General features: G+C 41.7%; 1 protein-coding gene across 1 annotated transcript; it reads right to left on the bottom strand.

Annotated features, from left to right (window-relative positions):
* Positions 1-6753: 6753 nt before the first annotated feature.
* Positions 6754-20030, bottom strand: fem1c (fem-1 homolog c). The gene is made up of 6 exons (XM_086031679.1): positions 18752-20030; positions 11333-11502; positions 11052-11240; positions 10261-10772; positions 8989-9165; positions 6754-7956 (listed from the first exon to the last, which is right to left on the bottom strand). The coding sequence occupies exons 1-6, from the start codon at positions 19293-19295 to the stop codon at positions 7692-7694; spliced, it is 1857 nt and encodes a 618-aa protein (XP_085887805.1). The 5' UTR covers positions 19296-20030; the 3' UTR covers positions 6754-7691.
* Positions 20031-20262: the final 232 nt, after the last annotated feature.

Raw genomic sequence — 20262 nt, 5'->3', positions numbered from 1 at the left:
GTGTCCGGAGAGACTATATTGGATGTTCCAGCCCGCTGCTGGTGTCCATCACAAGCCATCATGACACTACTGCAAATGACAGCTCACAATAAACATTGCTCTCCCTTGACAAGCCTTTTGGGTAAACTGTGCAAATGATAGAATTACACCACATCTCTCGTCCCTCAACATCACATTTAATATTACAGCGTTCATAAGAATAATATACAGTGTACAGTATATTATTATAATGTATGGAGTATTTTTCTAAAATAAAATACTTTTTCATGATACATGTCACAAAATATTATTATTTTAAATAAAAAGCCTATGTTTTGAGGGGAAAACAGTAATATTTTAATTATAAGTCATATAATGACATAATGATAATGATTTTTTTTTTATTTTAGGAAAAATATATTTTGTGCAACGGTCATTATTATTTTTTTAAATCCATATTTTGAGGAACAAGATGCTTTTTTTCAGTGAAAAATGTTATTTTTTTCAAGGAAAAGTATTTGTTTAATAAAGTGATACTTCATGAGGAAAAACACATATTTTTAACGTTAAGCCTTTTGAGAAAAAGCGAAAAATAAATCTTCCAAAAAGACAATTTTCCACGCAAAACCCCAATATGAGTCAGAAAAATGAAATAATTTTCAAGCTAATGATTAAAGAGTATCTGTGATGGTAATGACAGATTTTTTATCATGCGTATTTCTTAATACAATGTAATTGCAACAATTGTAGTAGGTGGGTAAGATAAGAAAGGTGAGCTAGGCATTTTTGAAAAAGTACAAACTAATTTTTTTTAAAAACTAAACAAAACCCTTCTGAAACTTAATCAAAACTAACCCTGAATTTGAAAAACAAAGGTAAAAACGAAATAAAAACCAAGCTATAATGAAAAATCTAAAACTATTAGAACGGTTCTTGCAAGTGACAAACATTTCTGACTTTAATCACAGGGAGGGAAAGTCCCCAAATTCGGCCTGCGTGGCTCGATTTAGCTACAGAAACAACTGAAGAAGCCTTTCAGATCGTCGTTTTCCACATCAAAGAAGGAATCGAGTAGCCTTTGATTTTTACAGCTGTGGACAATGACATTACTGAAGTCAAAAACACATGAATGGAAACTCATTATTCTAGAGAAGATGGAATCAATAAAGGAAAAAAAAAAAAGGGTGTGGGCATAGAGGAAGCACATCATTACACTTCTGTCACCACTTCGCAAAAACATATGGCACATATGCCCTCATTCAATAACCCGATTGTCTGATGGGACCTTTGATTATATAATTCTATCACCAGTTAACAAAATCATCTCATGATGGACCACACGGCTGTGATTTTGCAAATGCAATCCGGCAAAATTTCATTCAAGCTTTCAACGACGGTGGCTGGACTGAATGTCATCACTTCAGCGTGCAATGCCGGCCTTCCCTGTTGGGTAACACTTGCTGGCGCACAAACATAGCAGAAGCCGCGTTAAATCAAATGCAACTGGCACGGGAAGCGACACCGTTGGATTAAACTGTGGATTGGGCGGGGGGGGGGGGGGGGGGGGGAGATTTCATTGCCATGGCGACTGGGGCGTCCCGACAACAGAGGCTTCTCAGTGTGACCGACTTAGCAACTTTTCCGCTCTGATTGGTGACTTTTACAAGCCCCCAAGCAAGTACGTTTCAAAAAAAGCGACGAGCAATAAAATCGAGTGATTTTTTTTTTTTGGCTTCCTTTTAACCTAGTAGTTTTAATAGTCTTATACAAACAGTGTCAATCAAAAGGGAGCACTACACTGGTCAACAAATCTCGACTACATTTTTTAATCAGTCAAATTTTCTAGATGTTTTTTTTTTTTTTTTTTTTTTTTGCGCTGCTTCTGAATCTGAAAACCTTTTTCCTTCTAGCGCATCAGGTTTTCATAATAATATTACCGGTATATATAATACAGGAATATATTTCGCAATATTTATGAATTAAGAGACAGCTTCAGCAACAGGTGGATTTTTTTTTTTTTTTTTCGGAAATGTCATGGCTATAAATGACAACGCATAGTAAAACCGTATCGCGTAAGCGTTTTGCCCCTCAACTGCCATTGACGAATTTACTTGTCTTTTCACAGTCCAGCCATTCGATCCCAGGAATGTATTTAAATTCTTTTCACATTTTTTTCAAACGTTAAGGTGAAAGAGGTTCTGAAAATGTCTGGCAGTGATTGAGTTAAAGGTCAAATGTAAAGCCGTCCCTGATTAAAATTTGCGATTGACCAGTGTTACCTTTCTGCAAAGGCCAAATGAGATAATTCAGGTGTATCTCATGTTATGTTATCCGGTGAGTATAACGCCTTTGCCTGGGGCCCCACGCTCACTGCCGACGCCGAAGCATCTGCCACAAAGCTGAACGGCTGACTCATTGGGTCTGCCTACGTTCCTCTGAGAATTCCATCCCCTCTGATGGGGTATTCCTTCTTTTTCCTGTCCGTCTAATCGCCGCGTACTGTGCACTCCCACCGCGGCGTTTCACTGCTGTGACTCACGGCTGAGGATGGTGGGCGCAGGTAAAAGGTGTTGAAATAAAAGAGCAGCCTCGACGGCGACTTATTTAACACCCATCAGTCGCCTTTTGTCAGTCAAATCCTCCACTTCACTCTACAGTACTGTACATGCCCATTTGAACTTGGTTGCTAACCAAAACACAAGCACGTAAACATACCCTTAGATGAAATTCAAAAAAACAATTTTAAAAACCCGACACGTGGCCCCGTGTTGAACCTTGGATTCATCGCGCCAGCTAATTCTCTGACTATTTATAAACATCTTGTTTTGACAGCTGACTCAAAAAGCAAAAGGTCTTGATGAAAGCATGCAATCGCTCACTCTCTCCCTCTGAATATGTACATAATACACACACGTGACTGGAAGGGATGAGTTGCCCGGCTGTGGTGCCGCGCTCCAGACGCGTATCGGATTCACCGCCGAATTGATCGGCACGTTAATACCCTGCCCATCTATTTTAGCTCTTATGTAATGGGTCACATTTTCCTTACATCTGCACTCGCTTTCTCCATCCTGAGTCCACACCGCCTTCTTGTCTTACACTACTCTAGAGGTGCTCCCGCTTGACTGGAGGAACGGTCCTTTTCGGGAAACCGGCGACACATTTAGGCGCCCTCAATGCAATGAGGGACAGGTTCCAATTTCAAATATGGAATCCACGCCGCATTGAGAAAAACGCTGAACAAGCAACACTAAAGTGCATATATACACACACACATATATATATATATATATATATATATATATATATATATATAAATAGAGAAATTCTCGCGAGATTCCGAGAGAGCTCAGGAAATCGATTAGATGAGCCCAGACCCCGGGAACTGACGAAGATGTGTCCGTGCCTTCGGAATCTCCAACACGTGAGCAAAGTCAACACAAGCACGCCCGCATTCGCTTAAAATATCACCAGGCAGGTTCCTCGATAGCCGATACGTTTCTTCGGGTTTCAGAAGGGAAAGGAAACGTGCGGGACTCAATTCGGTGTGCGTGCGTATATCCCGAGCTATGAATACTTATTTGCGGCAGCATGCGCAAGGGGACACCAAGCGCGCTACGCTCTCAAAGCTCTTTAGGGTGCTCACTCTCTGCTTGGTTTAGGATTTTCCAAACAGTGGGTTGCGGGCCTAAAATAAGTCTACTTTAATTATTACATTAAAATAATGTAATGAGTAATATAGAAATATATTTCACAATATTTATGTTGTAATTTATAGCTATAAATTACAATGCATGGTCAAATACGTTTTGCGCAAGCTTTTATATGTCAAATTTAATATAAAAAAAAAATTTTAAAACCTGATTTGCTAGGAAAAAAGTTAAGACATTTTAAAAATCTGCGTCAAAAATATGTTTAGGGATACATAAAGCCGTCTCTGATTAAAATTTCATTAATCATGAAAATAAATGTATTTGTATTTAAATGTATTTTATTTATTTGTTATGCACATTTTAAATTTGCATTTGATTTATTTACTTTTGTACTATACTCATTTTAAGATAATCGGAACTACTTTTTGGCAACACAGTCACCGTGTATTTATTATTTTACAAATTTGAATGAAAAATAAAATGTGCTCTCGGGTCAAACTGTGGTCATCATAAGACCTTTCTTAACCGTCCAGGTGATGTGTCAAATATCATTTTAACATCCTTAACTGTCACGCAAGTGTCAAAAGAGGTTAACAGCTGTTAAAACTTAAAAGCAAACTGTGTAGTCACCCACGACTCTGACGATGGCGGCGGCTATACAGAAAGAAGGTCGCTGCTGGTGCTTGGGAGGCGAGTCTCTTCCCGTGAAGACTAAACACAGCTGACCACAAAAAAAAGTAAAAAAAAAAAAAAAAAAAAAAAAAAAAAGCACAAGCACACCTGCGGCGTTCATCTTTGATATGCTCATGCGGCTTTAGAGGCTCACACTATCACATTTCTGTTGGGATTGTGTTGTCGCTATTCCCTTGGTGTTCTATATATACAATGGATGTCACTTGGAGACAGTGGAGGGACAGGAACAGACTCTGGTGACCGAGTCCCAGCAGGTACCCACACGTGGCGGCCCGGGCTTAATGTAGGGCACCTTCCCAACTGGGCATTATTCTCCACTAAATATAGACGAAGCCACATGCGTGGGGCTGAGCTCAGATCAGTGGCAAAAAGCCACAAAAGGAAGCTACAACAAAGGCCCGATTGACTGACATCCCAAACTGCTTGTCCGCTCACTCCAAGCAAATATGGCAACAGGTGGTTAAGTGGTGGAGACCGTTTTAAAGCCATTTTTTTGTTTGACTTGAAAAACTTCACTGGGAGAGGCCGGCACTAACTGCCACAGTTGCGTTAGAAGGTGAAAATCTGTCAAGGTTGACCGTTACCACGATGCCAATGTACGTACGTGGGTTAACTCGTGATAACGCGTTTATGTTTTTGATAAGTCACTCAGTTCACAGCTGACTGTGAACGTGACCACGTGACCTCCTCCAAGGATATGATAGTTATATCACGGGCGCGGTTAACAAACGGCCACGTGACATAAAGATACACCAAAGTGTAATTGAGTGACTTTTAAAACAGGAAATCAGAGGCCGGTGCGGCTCTTTTGGCTTGCGGGCTAGTTGTACTGCAACAAACAAGCTGTAAATCACTCGTGTGTTTTCATCTTGGTTGCTTCTAGGAACCAAGTGGACATACAAGACGTGATGTTTACGAGTTAAAGATTTCTCCGGACACAGGAATTGGTTGAAAATCTTGAGGCGTAAATGTCACAGCATATGATTCGCTAATTGTGCTAAGCAATTGATTGTGACGGGTGTGTACATATGACGCGGTGAAATTAGGCTTATTACACATGTGTCAAGTTCCCAGACCTCTGTCAAAGGTTGAAGCGTTTGTCAATTACATGTTCAGGATTTTCTGATGTATTTAAGCAATATTTGAGAAAAACACTTTTAAGCATGAGAAAAAAAAAAATCACATTTAAATGAGCAGTTTTTTCACCTTTGAATTGATAAGTGAATTTAGAGTTCTTTGCCATTTCATTTTTTTCAAGGGGAAGTCAATCAGTTTTCTGATTAATATTGCGTTAGTGGAATATGAGTTTAGCAGTAAAATGCACCCATTTTTATCCATGAAATAGGGTGGCCATTTTGCCACTTGCTGTCAACTGAAAATGACATCATGGTTGCTCAGGGCTCACCCAGTTTTAGGAATAGGTGGGACGTGATTGAAGAACCATCAGTTCTTTTTTTAAATTATTTTAAAAAGATATTTTCATTTTGAAATGTATATATATTTGAGAAAATGTCATTATTTTTGAAGCACTTTCAATAAACAGAAAAATGTCATTTTCATATTTGAGATGTTCTGCTCTTGGAGAAAATGTCATGTTGAATAGCGTTTTGTACAAATTCATCCAATTATTAAATTATCACTCATGACATTTTCTAACATATTTTCAACATTTTAAGAGTTTTCAATTTTTATTTTTAAAACATTGTGCATTTTTGCACATATGAAAAATTATTGTAGCACACTGCCCCAAAATATCTTTACAATAGCCTTTTCATTTGACTATTTATGACTCACACATCTTATAAATAGCAGATTAACACCATAGCTGTTCACAAAGGGCATTCTTACAGCCGCTGAAATATAAATTTTCCGCACGCTTTCTGCGGATGTGACGACATGCGCGTTCTCGTCGCTGTCTCACAGAGCGCAACCAGAAATTTAAGCGGTGGAAAGTACTGAGATTGGACATGGGCTTGAAAAACGACACACAAATGGCTTTCTACACCAAAGGTAAGAAGCGTTGATGATATTGTCATTTAGAACGCGCATCGTGCACGTGAAGAAAGGGGTGTGCAATTCCACCTGCAGGTGGCAGTATCAATTCCAAACTCAAAATCCAGCTGAGTGCAGCTTTAAGCACTGTCATTATCAATTCTGGATATTACTGGACACATTTGAACAAAATTTGAAGGAAAGAGAGGGGGGAGAGAAAAAAATAAAAATAAAAAAAAAAATAAAAAAAAATCGGTGGGTGTTGCGCTTATTAAAGTAATTTCCACTATGGCCATTTAAAAAATGTACACAAAAAAAAAACGCACTCTGTGGCTAAGTGGGAACATCTTCCTAAAATTGCTCCCAACCCAGGTCAATACATTAAAAAGTGTAGACAGGAAGTTGCACACAATGACAAAATGAGTAGAGGCATGGACAAGTGCAACATAGGTTTATTGTCAAACTGATTCATTAAGATGCGAACAGGATTAATGCTGTGTCCAATCTTAATCTTTGCTGTAAGTAAAGTGCTGATTTAGACCAAGTTGCCTCCGGGAGTCATCATACATTTTTTTTTTTCCATTTCAAACTGTCCGGTGGAAGAAAAATGAGGGGGAAGAAGTTAATCCACTGCGATGATGAAAAAGCCCTTTTTTCTTCTCTCGGCCATTCAAATTCCACACATCTAAATAAAAAAAAAAAAAGCGAGAATGTGCAAACATGATAATTCGCAAAGTTTCACTGTTGGGAAACGAAAAACCAGCGGCGGCGGACATCTTGGAACGATGTCATTAAAAGACGGCCATTTTGTGAGTCACATCGGTGGCGGTGAGGTAAACACAAATGAGATATATTGCACAGACGAGTGAATGAAAAACAGTCACTTTCCAACAGCCTAGCCTGTGCATAGAAGGAATTGATTAAAGCACTTTTGGTGTTAGCGGAGCACCTGCCCCCCCCCCCCCTCCCCATCCAGCCTTACCTCCTAATTGTAAAGCTTTTTTCTTTATTTTAATGGCTTCTTCTGTAGAGTATCCACACCATCTTTGTAAAAAAAATGTAAAAGAAGAAAAAAAAAAAATGAGACCATTGGCAACCGTGACGCGATGAGGAAGAAAAACTAAAGACCTGAAAAGTCCCAGCAAATGTTGAAAAAAAAAAAACATGTTTTTGTTGCATGGAGAAAATCTCAAGTGTTCTTCTGTAATAATAAATAGCATTTGAGTGAATATGCCAAAAAGTTTTTTTTTTTTTTTTTTTCCTGGAGCAAAAAAAAAACCAAGTATAAATCCAAGTCATTAATCCAATCCCGTCTATTCCATTGATTTGTAGTCCAATCCACCATTTTGTTTTTGATGCATCCATTTCCAGTCATTATCTGTGGAGCAGCACAAAGGCCTCCAGTTTTTCTGGGATATTCCCCTGGTAGCAGAGGCCATGCTTGACGATGACGCGGGCGGCCAGGCACTGCAGTGTGGTGTGGTTGATGGGCTGGACGACGTTGCGCGCCAGCTCCTTTTCGTCCAGGAGCTCGCAGGCCGTCTGCTGCAAGGCGTTGGTGCTGTCAAAGTGAGCGCCGCCCGACACCAGCATGTTCATGATGTCGGCGTGGCCGTTGGACGCGGCTATGTGGAGCGGGCTGGCGGCCAAAGCAGTGGTGGATTTAAAAAAAAACAAAAGAGTGGCATCACACACTGTATTCCAAAACCATTTCCTCCCCACCGCTGAGCAATTTACAAGCACATTTTAAGTCCGATTTTTTTGGGGTTTTTTTTTTTTTGCTTTTAATCTATAACCAGTGAGTCTCAAAATCTACGTAAGCTCCCTCTAGTTGTCAGCAAAAGAATTTATGAATTAAAGCAATACTGTGTCATATGTCAGTTTTTGTTGATTATGGCGGCGCCATGTGGACAAAAGCGGTAGTGTTTTGACAAAAGCCAACCACATTTCCCATGCGCGCCAGCGCGTAGTGTCGTGTAATCCTAAACTCTGGCTGGCCTGCAAGTTGGATTGAATTACATTTCTTTTTCCAGTGGCTGTGTGAAAGATGAATAGCGGTGAGCTAATGAATCTAATTTTGTTTAAATACTTTTGTTTTTTTTGTTTGTTTTGGGGCTTCTGCCATGACACCAGTAATAGCGCGTAGACGTTCGAATCGACTTCCGTCCTTATAGGAGGAAGTGAGTACGCCGTAAAGAAATTCAGGACATTTGTATTTCTTTTGTGTGCCAGAGTTGCTCCCATCCTCCTCAAAATTGCTTGGTGTCAGTAAAAACGATACAGATCCCCCCAGGGCGTGACAAAAGTCCCATTCAACTACTTGTAAGTCAATGTTTGATCAAAAGAGTTTTAAAATTTTTTTTTAAAAATTCGGTCAAATTTTTGCCCAGTGCTGCTTTAAATATTAAACTGTGCATCATGTTAAAGTAGGTTAAACTTCTGTTGTTTTTCTTTTTTTTGTAAAAAAACAATTCAGTTATATTTAATTTTGAAATACAATTCATTTGCCTTTAAATCTTTTAGAAAAACTTTTCAAACATTTTTGGTAAATATTTTAACTTACAGGTTTGCAACAATTTGAGGAACTTGACATTCTTAGCATTGAATTCAAGTACCGTATTATTTGCATCAAAACGGAATGAAGAAAGAAATAAAGGCAGTTGAGACAGACCTGTTGTGGTCGTCGTCTCGACTGTTGACGTCGGCGCCGCATTCGAGCAGGATGGCGGTGACGGTGAGCGAGGGGAATTTGCAGACCGGGTAGCGGCCCACGCAGGTGGTGTTGCGGTCGGCCGCCAGGTGGAGCGGGCTGAAGCCGTTCTTGCCGCGTGGCTGCAGTTTCAGAAACCTGCATACGCCAAAGAAAGTGGCAAGAGAATTAAAAAAAAAAAAAAAAAGACAGTGTTTTTCTTTAAACAATTTTCCATCGTGGGTGACCATAACGTATAACGTTTTTTTCTGATACATGCAAGACAAAAATCAGAGCAATTTTCAAATGCATATCAAAGAGATGCTGCAATTCAATAACAACTACTGTAAATACTATTTTCAGACTTCTGGTAGACTACATGTCATCATTTCTAATTGGATGATTGCAGGATGTGGAGGCGGAACTTCCGTAGTATGCAACGGATTTTTCCCTTACACCGGGGATGGATATAACAAGTTTTCCGTTTACAGTCACTGTGTTAAGCATGCTGCCAAAGACATTACTCGGCGAGAAAAGAAACAGAGATCCATCAGCTAGTCCATGCTAAGACTGTTTGTCTACTCAAAATAGAGGTAATTTTTCAATGAAAATTTTGTGCCTGACTCAAATTGTTTGTAAACGGGAACATTCGTAACTTGAGGTGCCACTGTATTTCCTATTTAGTTCATACATTGTTTCCATTTTTACTTCACATCTATTTTCCACTTTTTGCATGTATTAAAAATGTTAAATATTTAAACATTGAAAAAAAAATCTTAATCTAAGCATTTCCTTATAAATTGTGAACTACTTCGAAAACATTGACGTTTTTTGAGATTGAATTTTTTCACTTTGAGGATTTAAGTATTTCGTTTATTAAATTGTACAAAATATTTAGCATTAGCCGATAAAGGCGTGTAATTTGTTTTAGTTCATTCAAATTTTTCTGAGCAAATTACAAACCCTTTCTATTCAACCTAAAAAATATTTAAAGTATAGCTTGACCATTTAAAACGCAATTCTAAGCAATTTAATTTTTCTGTACATTAATACATTTAACACATCTTTATTTTACTCAATTTCCAAGTACCTTCTGTTATCAACTGAAAAATATGAAAATGATACATATTAGCTTAACAGTGACAAAAAATGGAATTTTAATCCATTTTGACATCATAAAATCAAAATAATATTCCGTGCTATTTATCACTAGTCTTTGTACAGTTTACGTAGACTATGACCCCTTGACTGTACCTATAGATGGTCTCTTTCTTGAAGTGGTCCTGTTCCGTAGTGCACGGCACCTTCTCCAACAGACAGACGAGGTGCAGGATGATGGACAGCGCCTTGCTGAGCTGGGCGGGGTCCGGCGGCAGCGAGCCCCTCTGGCGGATGGCGCGGTCGATCTCCAGCACGCTTTTGGTCAGGATGCCCATCAGGTCCTCGAAGGAGACGGACGTGCCCAGCAGGCCCTTGGCGCGGTCCTGCAGCATGAAGGAGAAGAGCTCGGCGAACGACAGCAGGCTGGACGCCGTCATGGGGCTCAGGGGGTCCAGGTTGCTCTGCTGCATGTCCAGGGCGTACTTCCACAGGTTGATGCAGCGCTCAAAGTTGCCCGAGTCGGCGTAGACGGCGCCACGGTAGCGGATGTAGTAGGACGTGTCCGGGTGCTGCGGGCCCAAGATTCGCTCGCGGATGAGCAGGGCCTGCATGCGCATTTCGTCGGGATCCGATATGAGCCCGTCCAGTTCTTCTCCGTTTGTCACCTGGGAAATGGACAGCAGTGTTATTTCTTATTTCCATGTACCCTTTAGGGGCCATTCAAGACCCTCTTGAAGCTGCTTGCTTGGTTAAATCCCTGAGTACAGACGGGAGAGGACCTTATTCAAATGGCTTGGATTCTTACTACTAAATCACCTTTTGTGGGGATTCAAACATCCTCAAAAAAATCTTAACAGGGCTTCCTGGAATGCTACAATCGTGTCAACTGCACCAGTGTGTTCATCAGACCTTTTCCTTTGCAAAAGACCGTTTTGAAGACTCACCTCCCGGGCATAGTCGTACGCCATGATCAGCTGTTTGGGTTCAGGTTTATGCACCACGCTGTTGCTGTCCATGTATCTCAAGTCCATGGCTTTTTTCCAGTATTTCAAGGCTCCCAGCAGGTCTCTCTTTTTATCCACAAACGTGGCCCCCAGGAGCTCAAGGGCGTCAATGCGCTCCTTGTGGCTCGTCTAAGCCAAAGTGAAGAGTCAAAATGTTTACTTTTCCAAAGTAGCATCAGAAGGCAAGAAGACACTGCACAGTCCTGGTCGGAAAGCCTCACCTGGTGGTGCGCGGTCAGGTAGTCGACAATGTTGGTGTGGCCCGTGACGCTGGCGGAAAGCAGCGGCGTCATGCCGTAGCCGTCCTGCTCCATGGACGCCCTGTAGTGCAGCAACAACCGCATGATCTCCAGGCTGCCTGACTCGGCACAGTCGTGAAGCGCTGTGTTGCCTGAGAGAAAACACCCCAAAAAAAAATAATAATAATGAAGACTTCAAATTTTTTCTCTGGCATTTTTTTGTGCACACATTGGGGATGGGCAAGACAATTAATGAACGTACAGATACCACCCCTAATTTCAAATGTACATTTTTGGGGGACACCCTTTGTATTTTATAAAAAGCTGATAATGAATTGTGTTCTATACTATAAAAATCGGAAAGTTGGTGTTTAGTAGCAGCTGAATTATTTTATTGTCTTGAGCTTCTCAAAAATAAAGCTCTTGCGAAAAATATAAACATACTGGTTAAAAACAGCCCTTTGAGTAACTCATAGTAAAGTTCACAAACAGTAAAACGTTAATGAAATTAAAGAACAGAGAAATTCATGCGATTTGTCCAAAAATAACTTGGACAAAATAACTGTTAAAAATCGGAATTGAGAATGGTTATGAACCAGAATCGAATCAAAGAACCGGAATCGTCCAAATTCAAACGATGCCCAACCCTGCTCACGGTGGGAAATTCTCACTCCAACAGGCAATGGCAGAATTACGGGCTTTAATCTTACACGGCAAGCAAGGTTTGCTTTTGCATGGAAGCCAGGTCGCATCAACAGGTAAAACCAGGTGAGCCAGGGATTTAAGACTGTGTGGTATTTTGAGCAAGTAGCAACAAGCGTGACTGCGTACCGTGTAATTGCCGCTCTCCACAGCTAAATTGTTGTTCCAAATTATACCGCATACCATAGTATTATTAACATATAGCACCAACTACGGTCGACTTCCATTGTGTATCAATAATACATTTGTGACAAAGAAAGATAGATTTTTGTTGTTGGGCATTTCATATGGACTGGAGTGGAACAGCATGTTAGTGTACGCCCGAGGAGCAAAATTGACGAATTTATTTGTCTTTTCGCAGTCCGTCCATTCAATTCCAGGAACTTATTTCTATATTTTTGGAATTTTTTCAGACGTTAGGGTAAAAGAGGGTCTAAAAATGTCTGGCAGTGCATGAGTTAATATAAGTTGTTGCTCGCAAGTTTTATGTATACACTGTGTACATCAGTACCAGTGTGTTGTATTCATACTTTTTGTACTTATTTGGCTTTGTTGTCCGCAGTCAGGTCGCCATTGTAAATTACAGACTGTTCTCAATTGCCTTAGCTGGTTAAATCAAGTTTCCCAGAATTTATCAATAAATAAAAGTGAATGTATGTTTTTATTCTTAACATATTTAAATTGTTCAATTCTTTTTTAGCTTTTTCCGCCCCCCCCCCCCCCCATGTATTTTTTTATTTATTTTGGACTTTTGTTCCCATCCGAAGGCATTTCAGCAGGCCTGGGCAATTCATTTTCCAAAGGCTCCATGTGACAAAGTGGAACAGTTGCTTCGAGCAGAAATACTATTAAAGTTCCTGCTTGGATTTGACCCACATACCAAGGACCATTTGAGGTATTTTTGAACGTCCCAGCATAAAAAAAAAGGGGGGGGGGGGGGGGGTTATGTGATGTAACTTGTTTCCAGTGGACTGACTGCAACAATAATGTTATTCACGAGATGGTCAACTCAGCGAGTGCATTTGAGGATTCATGTCAACAAGCTTGTACCTGATTCAGGAGCTCGGGATTTTCTTGATTAAACCGACGTCTGTGTGATGAGCCCACCAACGCAATCTCGGGATAGGCTGGGACAGCCAACATTCCGGGCTCCAAAAGGCAGGAGCAGCACTTTGTGCTGATAAGCGAACGCTGTACCTTCCGTGAACAACTACACAAGGTTTTTTTCCCCCCCCCTTATGATTCACGTCACAGGACAACAAAACTTGTAACCATGGTAACCATCTAACATAACCTACAATCAACTCTCACCCTTGCATGCATATAGGTGCAACCGACTTTGGCCAGTGTTTTTATGATTTTGCCTGATGGACCAATACAATTTAGCTATTACGATGACGCGTCGTTAAAGTGTCATTTCTTTCGAGTCGTGTCACAAAAATATGACATGTAGCAGGAATCAATTACAGCCTTTTTGTTGCCCTCATTTTGTCGACGCTAATTGGACATACAGAAGAAAGTTGCACAAACTGCATTTCTGGAATAACATTTGAAAGCTGCATTTAAAAACACAAAAAGTACTATTACCATGGGCGTACACAACATTGTGGAGTGGCTGCATCTATTACCAATGGAATGTGACACCAATTGTCATTGCATCTCTTTAAAACTGGATAGGGAGCTAATTTAGAACATGCGGTAAGACTGTACTAATCCATCTGAGGGATTGCTTACGTGCTGCTGTTCTGGTTAGTAACAGTTCAAATGTGCTCAGTGGTTAACTAACACGTTTAAATGTGAGATCAATCAGGTAGCCAAACATTTTCTTGAACTGATGGGGAGAGGAGGCCTTTGTCTTGTGTGGTTGACACACCAGACGACCAAACGGGGAGTGCCAATTGAAGGGAGAGCCAATAATTGAGGAAACGCGGTAAAACCCTGAAAGCTTTTGCCAGTCTATGAAACAATGACTAAAGAGTACGTCTCAAATTAAAGCAGCAAGTCTTTACTGTAATTTAATCACATTTGAACCGTTTGGATTCAAATCAACTGAGCCGACGTACAAAGGCAAAAAAAATCAAACTGGTCACTGCTCAAATTAGCATTCGCTCATTCGTTGCATAGTGAACACCATTGTTGGCTAGTCTGTTTTGTTGTCCATTCCCAGTCCTAATCACTGACATGTGCTAATGCATTTATATCACGGGTTTGCCTCCATCTTATCTTTAGGGTCGCTCATAAAAGTATAAAAGCCCCGTGGGCTCTTTTTAATCGTGCGGCATTGTGCCCTCCCTCATTTGAGGTTACAGACTTTCTGTGAAAAAGATAACGTAAAGAAGAAATTCATCATGATCAAAAACCTCCACTTCTAAACTATAAGTGGTAAACCATTGAGCAAATGGGTAATCAGTTAGTTTAGCACGCTAGCATGCGAGGCAGCGCGTTTCCGATCGCGGCCTGATTAAACGAATATCGCTTTTATCCTACCCGATTATTCTGTGCTGCGGATGTGGTCAAAAGTGATCTTTTTTTCCTCCTCGATCTGCTTACTAAAACCATTGTAATCATCTTCTAAGACGGTTCAAAACCATGAGCGGTGACGAGCAAGGGACTGAACGTACAGCCAATCGCGACGCCAGCCCGCGAAGCTTTTTCCAGGCGCAAAAAGGAGAGAAACTGGTTGTGTACAACGTGTCTCACGAGTCATTCACCACAATAGAAATAAGGAGAAGCGTTGATAACTGTCTTGTACAGTGGTTACGTCAAATAAACCACACGACGTGCACGCAGCACATCTCGTCTCGGTGGAGGTAAACTAGGTAAACGACGTCCCTTTCAAATCCCTGCCAAATCAATTTTGGCCTGCACCAACAAAAACGGATTGTTTTGGATTCAACTTAAAAGCTAACAACATTTGGAAATTTGGGGGGTTTTTTTCTGTTCTTAAAAAGCCAAATTGTCCTCCATTTTGCATTTCGTAGATGCATTTCACTTGGAGAATCTTTTTCACGTTTGCATTCCTGCGACCAATAAGAGATGAGCACAATTTTTGTGTTTTGGTGCCCGAAGCATTATTTTTGTACAACGTAAAGACAAACAAGCAAGGAGGAATGGACCACTTTTTAAACTGATTTGAACCAGAGAAAGCGCTAAATAACCACCAAGCAATCCATCCACATTTCCGAGCACTGCAATTACCTTGAGTAATCTATATGAAAGTCTGTCATCACGAACACAGATATCTTTGGTGATGGCGCCAGCATTCCAACGTGGCAGTTGGATGCAGCGTCATTTGTATATGTAGATTGCACCTGTAGTGTCAGTCAACGTATGTGCGCATCATTTATAGGGTTGCAAAGGGGTGGAAAATTCAAAGTATATTCCTGGAAAGGTTTCCTGGACAATTCCATGAGCAGTTACGCTGGGGAATTTGGACACGTTCCAAATTTGAAAACTTTCCATCGAAAATTTATGGAAAGGTATCACAACCTCGCAAAATGATATAGCAACAGGTTATACCAAGCTTGCATGCAACTCAAATTTTGTCTCTTAACATAAATTAAAAACAAACAAACGAAAAAAAAAATCCGCAACCAAGCAACTAACTCAGAAAACTTGTAGGTTTTCGGCACTCATAAATCAAGGCAACACTGCAGTTACAGGAAATCTTCCTGTTTTGTTTAGTCAGGATTATGATGAAATATTGGCCCCAACTATGTTTACTATCCCGATTAAAGGCAGCGATTTATTTTATTTTTTTTTTCAAATTCCTGGTTTATTCCTGTTCAATCTCACCAATCCACAACTTTGAAGATGACCGTGTCACTTGTTGTCCACGGATTCGGGTGTTCTGTAAATAGAAACCCAATGGCTTGCTAACGCAACATAAATAGAAGGCCATCCACGCGTGATACCTGTGCGGGGCGAAATAAAACAATTCATTGCCAGCTTTGCTCACACTTGAGCAGAGGCATAAAAGTGCTTTCAGACACGCCTGCACTTCAAGATGACATACTTTCTACCATGACTGTTCACTTTACTTGAATGAGTCATGCAATCGCTTGGCCTGCCGCTGTTTTTGTTGTTCCAGACTGGTTCACCTGTGCAATCACAAAAGGTGCAAACGTGAATGTGCCCACCACCCCCAACATAAAAAAAAAAAAAAAAAAAAAAAGACAAAACCTACTGGGAGAAGCTCCAGCTCGCCTGCCACCTTAATGGGGACAAGTACTATAGAACATTGACAGATGTTTTGGGTTTTCATTGAATGCTCATTCATTTTGCGGTTGTGTTTTACAGTGTGGGAAGGTAGAACTGGGTTGCTAAATAAAGGTAACTCACAATAGTGCCAACAGTCAAACCCGGGTGTGCAGCCAGCTTGTCTCATTATCCGTCCATATAATACATACATACAAGCTGAGGGGTATTTTTCCAATGTCATTTTAGCAACATGGGAGGGGTTAATATCTGAAACTGCTCTTGGTATGATTACAATAATGTCAAATGTGCATTCCCTCATCGCCTCTCTGACTATGTTTGGCTGTGTAGCGGCATATTTTGGGGTGATTTTAGAGTTATTATTAAAAGACGGGGGGGAGTCCTTTACATTTGATATTTCATATTTGTGAACGACACCCAATGAACTACTTACGTGGTACAAGAAGTCATGCTCAGTTACCGCCATACTTATTGTTTTTCCTTTTGATTGTTAAGAGATTTATGGCCTACAAGTTGCAGGAAGGGAACGTTGGCAAATGGCAGAACACCCAGTCCAAGTAAATTTCTAACGAGGCTATGAAAGTACAGGTGGTCCTTTGTTTACAAAATTGCCGACATAGGGCGTTTGAGGATATGAGTGGCGTGTAACGAACTAGTAACAATTAGGGCTGGGCAATTATTTGAAATGTAATCAGGATTTAGATTTGGGCTTCTCACGCTCATTAAAACATTATGGAAGAAAAACAATGAATGTGCCGGACAGCGCAGTGTGTGCAAATTCCCAGTGTTGACAAAATACCCCGAAACCCTTGTTGCAACAAACGTTTGGAACAGGACAACATGATTATTCTTCAACAGGTTTCCTGGACAGTTTTGTTTGTCTGCTACTTGGGGACACACCTTCACTGAGTAGTTGACACGTTTCAGATTAAAAAAAATATATGCACCAATAAACTCATGCGGGCCTGAAATTCCGAGGGATCTCCAATTTGACGCATCAAAAATACTGTGACGCTATGCAAGAGGATTGAAGGAGGGGTCCATGACGGCCTGTGAATTTTCTCATTCATCCTGATCTCTAGATTTTAAGGGTATTCAATCGATCGCAACTGGACAAAAATACACAGTCTGGACAGAGGAAAACTATGGTTTGGAGGAGGAGTGAGCGAGGCTAAACATCCACGTTTAGCTTGCAAAACCAGCTCAGAGGAGGAGGCTTATAACACCACCCATCTCCCATATACAATTCCATCTCTTCATACCTCCACAAGCGACTCAGTAAATTCATCTCTAACAAATAGCACGACTTCATTTGGCCTTCAGCTGCTTCCACAACCTTTTTTACTACTGAATGGAATGTCGACGAGGGAGATTCTGCCCACTGACTGTTGGCGTGGAAAAGGCCTGTCTGCAATATATCTTTAATGACTGTTATTTTGCATGCCAATGTTTGTTTTTTTTCGGAATGGATTAAATTCATTTCCTTTCATTTCAATTAGTTAAAGTTGATTTTACATACTAGCGAAGTGAGTTACAAGCATGGTCACGGAACCAATCGAAGGCACTGTGTCTGAATTATGCTTTAGTCAAATCAAAAGCAAAATGTCGCTTCACCTCACGTTTCTCCCAAGAGTTTCATCGCGGAATGTTACAAAGGTAGCTGCTTCATTCGCGATACGCCGCAGCAAAGAAGAGGAAGAGCTTCCTCCACCATCAGGCGTCTGCATATCTTGTTGATGAGCTGATCATTTGAATCAGTTTTGTCGGAGGAGGGAGACATCTTAGACTGGATACATACCTGTCAACTTTTACGTTTTCCCCGTATTTCATACGTTTTTTTGATCATTTCAAATTGTGTACGCCGTCTAACAATTTTTGTATGGGGGGGAAAAAAATTAAAAACTAGTTTTTTGTTAGACCGACCTCGTCTTGCCCATTTCGGCTCTAATAAGGAGCGTTCGTTAGTGATTTCGACTGCAAACTTCGGACGACTTTCACGAGCGATAAACACTGTGTAAGATTCTACATAGAAATATCCGTTCCGTTTACCCCACCTCTCCCGCTGAGCGATAAATACTGTGTAAGGTTAAAAACAGATACTGTGTAAGATTATATACAGAAATGTATGGGCAAATTACAACTTTTGTAAGATTCAGCACAGCCCGGGGTTGACAGGTATGCTGGATAGGGGCTCTCGAGAACCGGACTTGGGCACCCATGACTGGACTTTACACAGATGTAATCGGCTGGCGGATCAGCCGAAATTTTGCAAATATGCAAAATCGGTGATCAGTTGTAATCATAATTTGCTGATCGACGTCATTGGTCGGATCCGCAAATTAAACCTTACAGCAAACAATTTATTTCACTCCAAGGACATTCATTATTGGTTTCTCAGCATATACAGTCAGATTTTTTTCAAATATTTAAAAATAACTGGGTGTTTTGGGGGGGCACAGAAAGGCACGCTCAGTTACTTACCTTTGACACTCTTTCTATTGACGTCGGCGCCTCTTTCCAGCAGGTACTGTGCTATCTCCTTATGTCCCTTGTAGCATGATATCATGAGACAAGTGTGGCCGTGCCTGTTGGCCACCTCCAGGTCGGCCTTATGTTCCACCAGGTACTTGACGATGTCCAGGTGGCCGTCGAAGCAAGCCGCCCGCAGTGGGGTCGAGTTGGTCAGCGTCGTGCTGTTCACGGAGGCTCCGTGGCCGAGCAGCGACTGCACCACTTTCAGATGGCCGGCGGCCGACGCGGCCCATAGCGGCGGTGCGCCCTCGATGGTCTCCCCGTCGAAGTTGACCGAGCCGCCGACCTCGACGGGCGCTCGGCAGCACTCGAGTAGGTACTCCACCAGGTCCAGGTGGCCGTAGCGAGAGGCCATGAGGAGCGGCGTGGCGCCGTTCGTCTTCTCGCCCATCAGTTTGGTCACCTCGAGTACATCTTTGTTCTCCAGGAGCTTTTCGAGCAAGCGGAGCTTCCCGTCTCTGGCCGCGTTGAACACTGCCGTCTTTAAATCCATGTTGGGGTTGGAAGCTCGTACGAAAGAGACCAAGGGGAGGGGGGACACCGGGGGATACCCGTCCAAAGTTACGCGGTAGAAGCAGGTGGCAGGGGAGCCTTTTGTTTACAGATCGACTCGACGAAGCCGCTCAATCTTACTTCTTCGCCCCAGCGTCCGAACGTAACGGAATCACCCGCCTCGCACTTAAAAGTCAACGGCTCTATTTTTAACTCTTTGTCCAGGCTCGCCCAACTTCCTCGAACTAGCCAGCTAGCTTGGCCTAGCCTAGCCTCTCTCCGACTCCCTTTCGTGGTCTCTCGCTCCAACACTCACCCCGAGAAATGTCTCCGCCACCTGGAAGCACAGCCTCCGTTCGAGCTACTTCCCAAGCGAGTCATAGTTCCGATACATTACTCACGTGACGTCGAGTACGGTATTTCCCCGAGGGCCGGGAACGGAGGAAAGGGAAAATCCACCCCCACCGCCAACAACACCCGCCTCGTCTAACCTTCTCCGGAATACACTGTCGACGTCGTTCGCCGCCCTTTTACTCGACGAAACGAAAACGAGTTGGCCGATCAGCAAAGAACAACGAAAATGGTCGTGGGTGACCTGTGGAGAACTGGACAATGATCTCAGAGCGGGGAAGGAGGAGGGTTGATGACGGTGAGGTAAACAGGGGAAGGCGGCTGTCCACCCACGACTCCACCAGATGATCACGACTCGGTTATGTCGAATAGCAGAGCTGAGAATAGCGCTCCCCCTTTTCTCCCCTTCATCTAGTGATTGACGTGTCGCGCGTCCAATCACAGCGTGGCAAGCATACCGGATGTAATCCAATAGCAAAACAACAAATATTATGAACGGAAATATTGAGTAAAGTGTTCCAAATAACAAGACAAAAAAACATCCCATCTTAATCGATTTGTGCTTGTTTTGTACCCACCGAGTTAGATTTTAAATCATTGTCTTTTTTGGAATGATG

The sequence above is a fragment of the Filicampus tigris genome, chromosome 5 (assembly GCF_054856515.1).
Source record: "Filicampus tigris isolate MCC_2025a chromosome 5, RoL_Ftig_1.0, whole genome shotgun sequence".
Taxonomy (NCBI): domain Eukaryota; kingdom Metazoa; phylum Chordata; class Actinopteri; order Syngnathiformes; family Syngnathidae; genus Filicampus; species Filicampus tigris.
The sequence above is the reverse complement of the archived record's forward strand: the minus strand, read 5'-3'. Positions and strand labels throughout refer to the sequence as shown.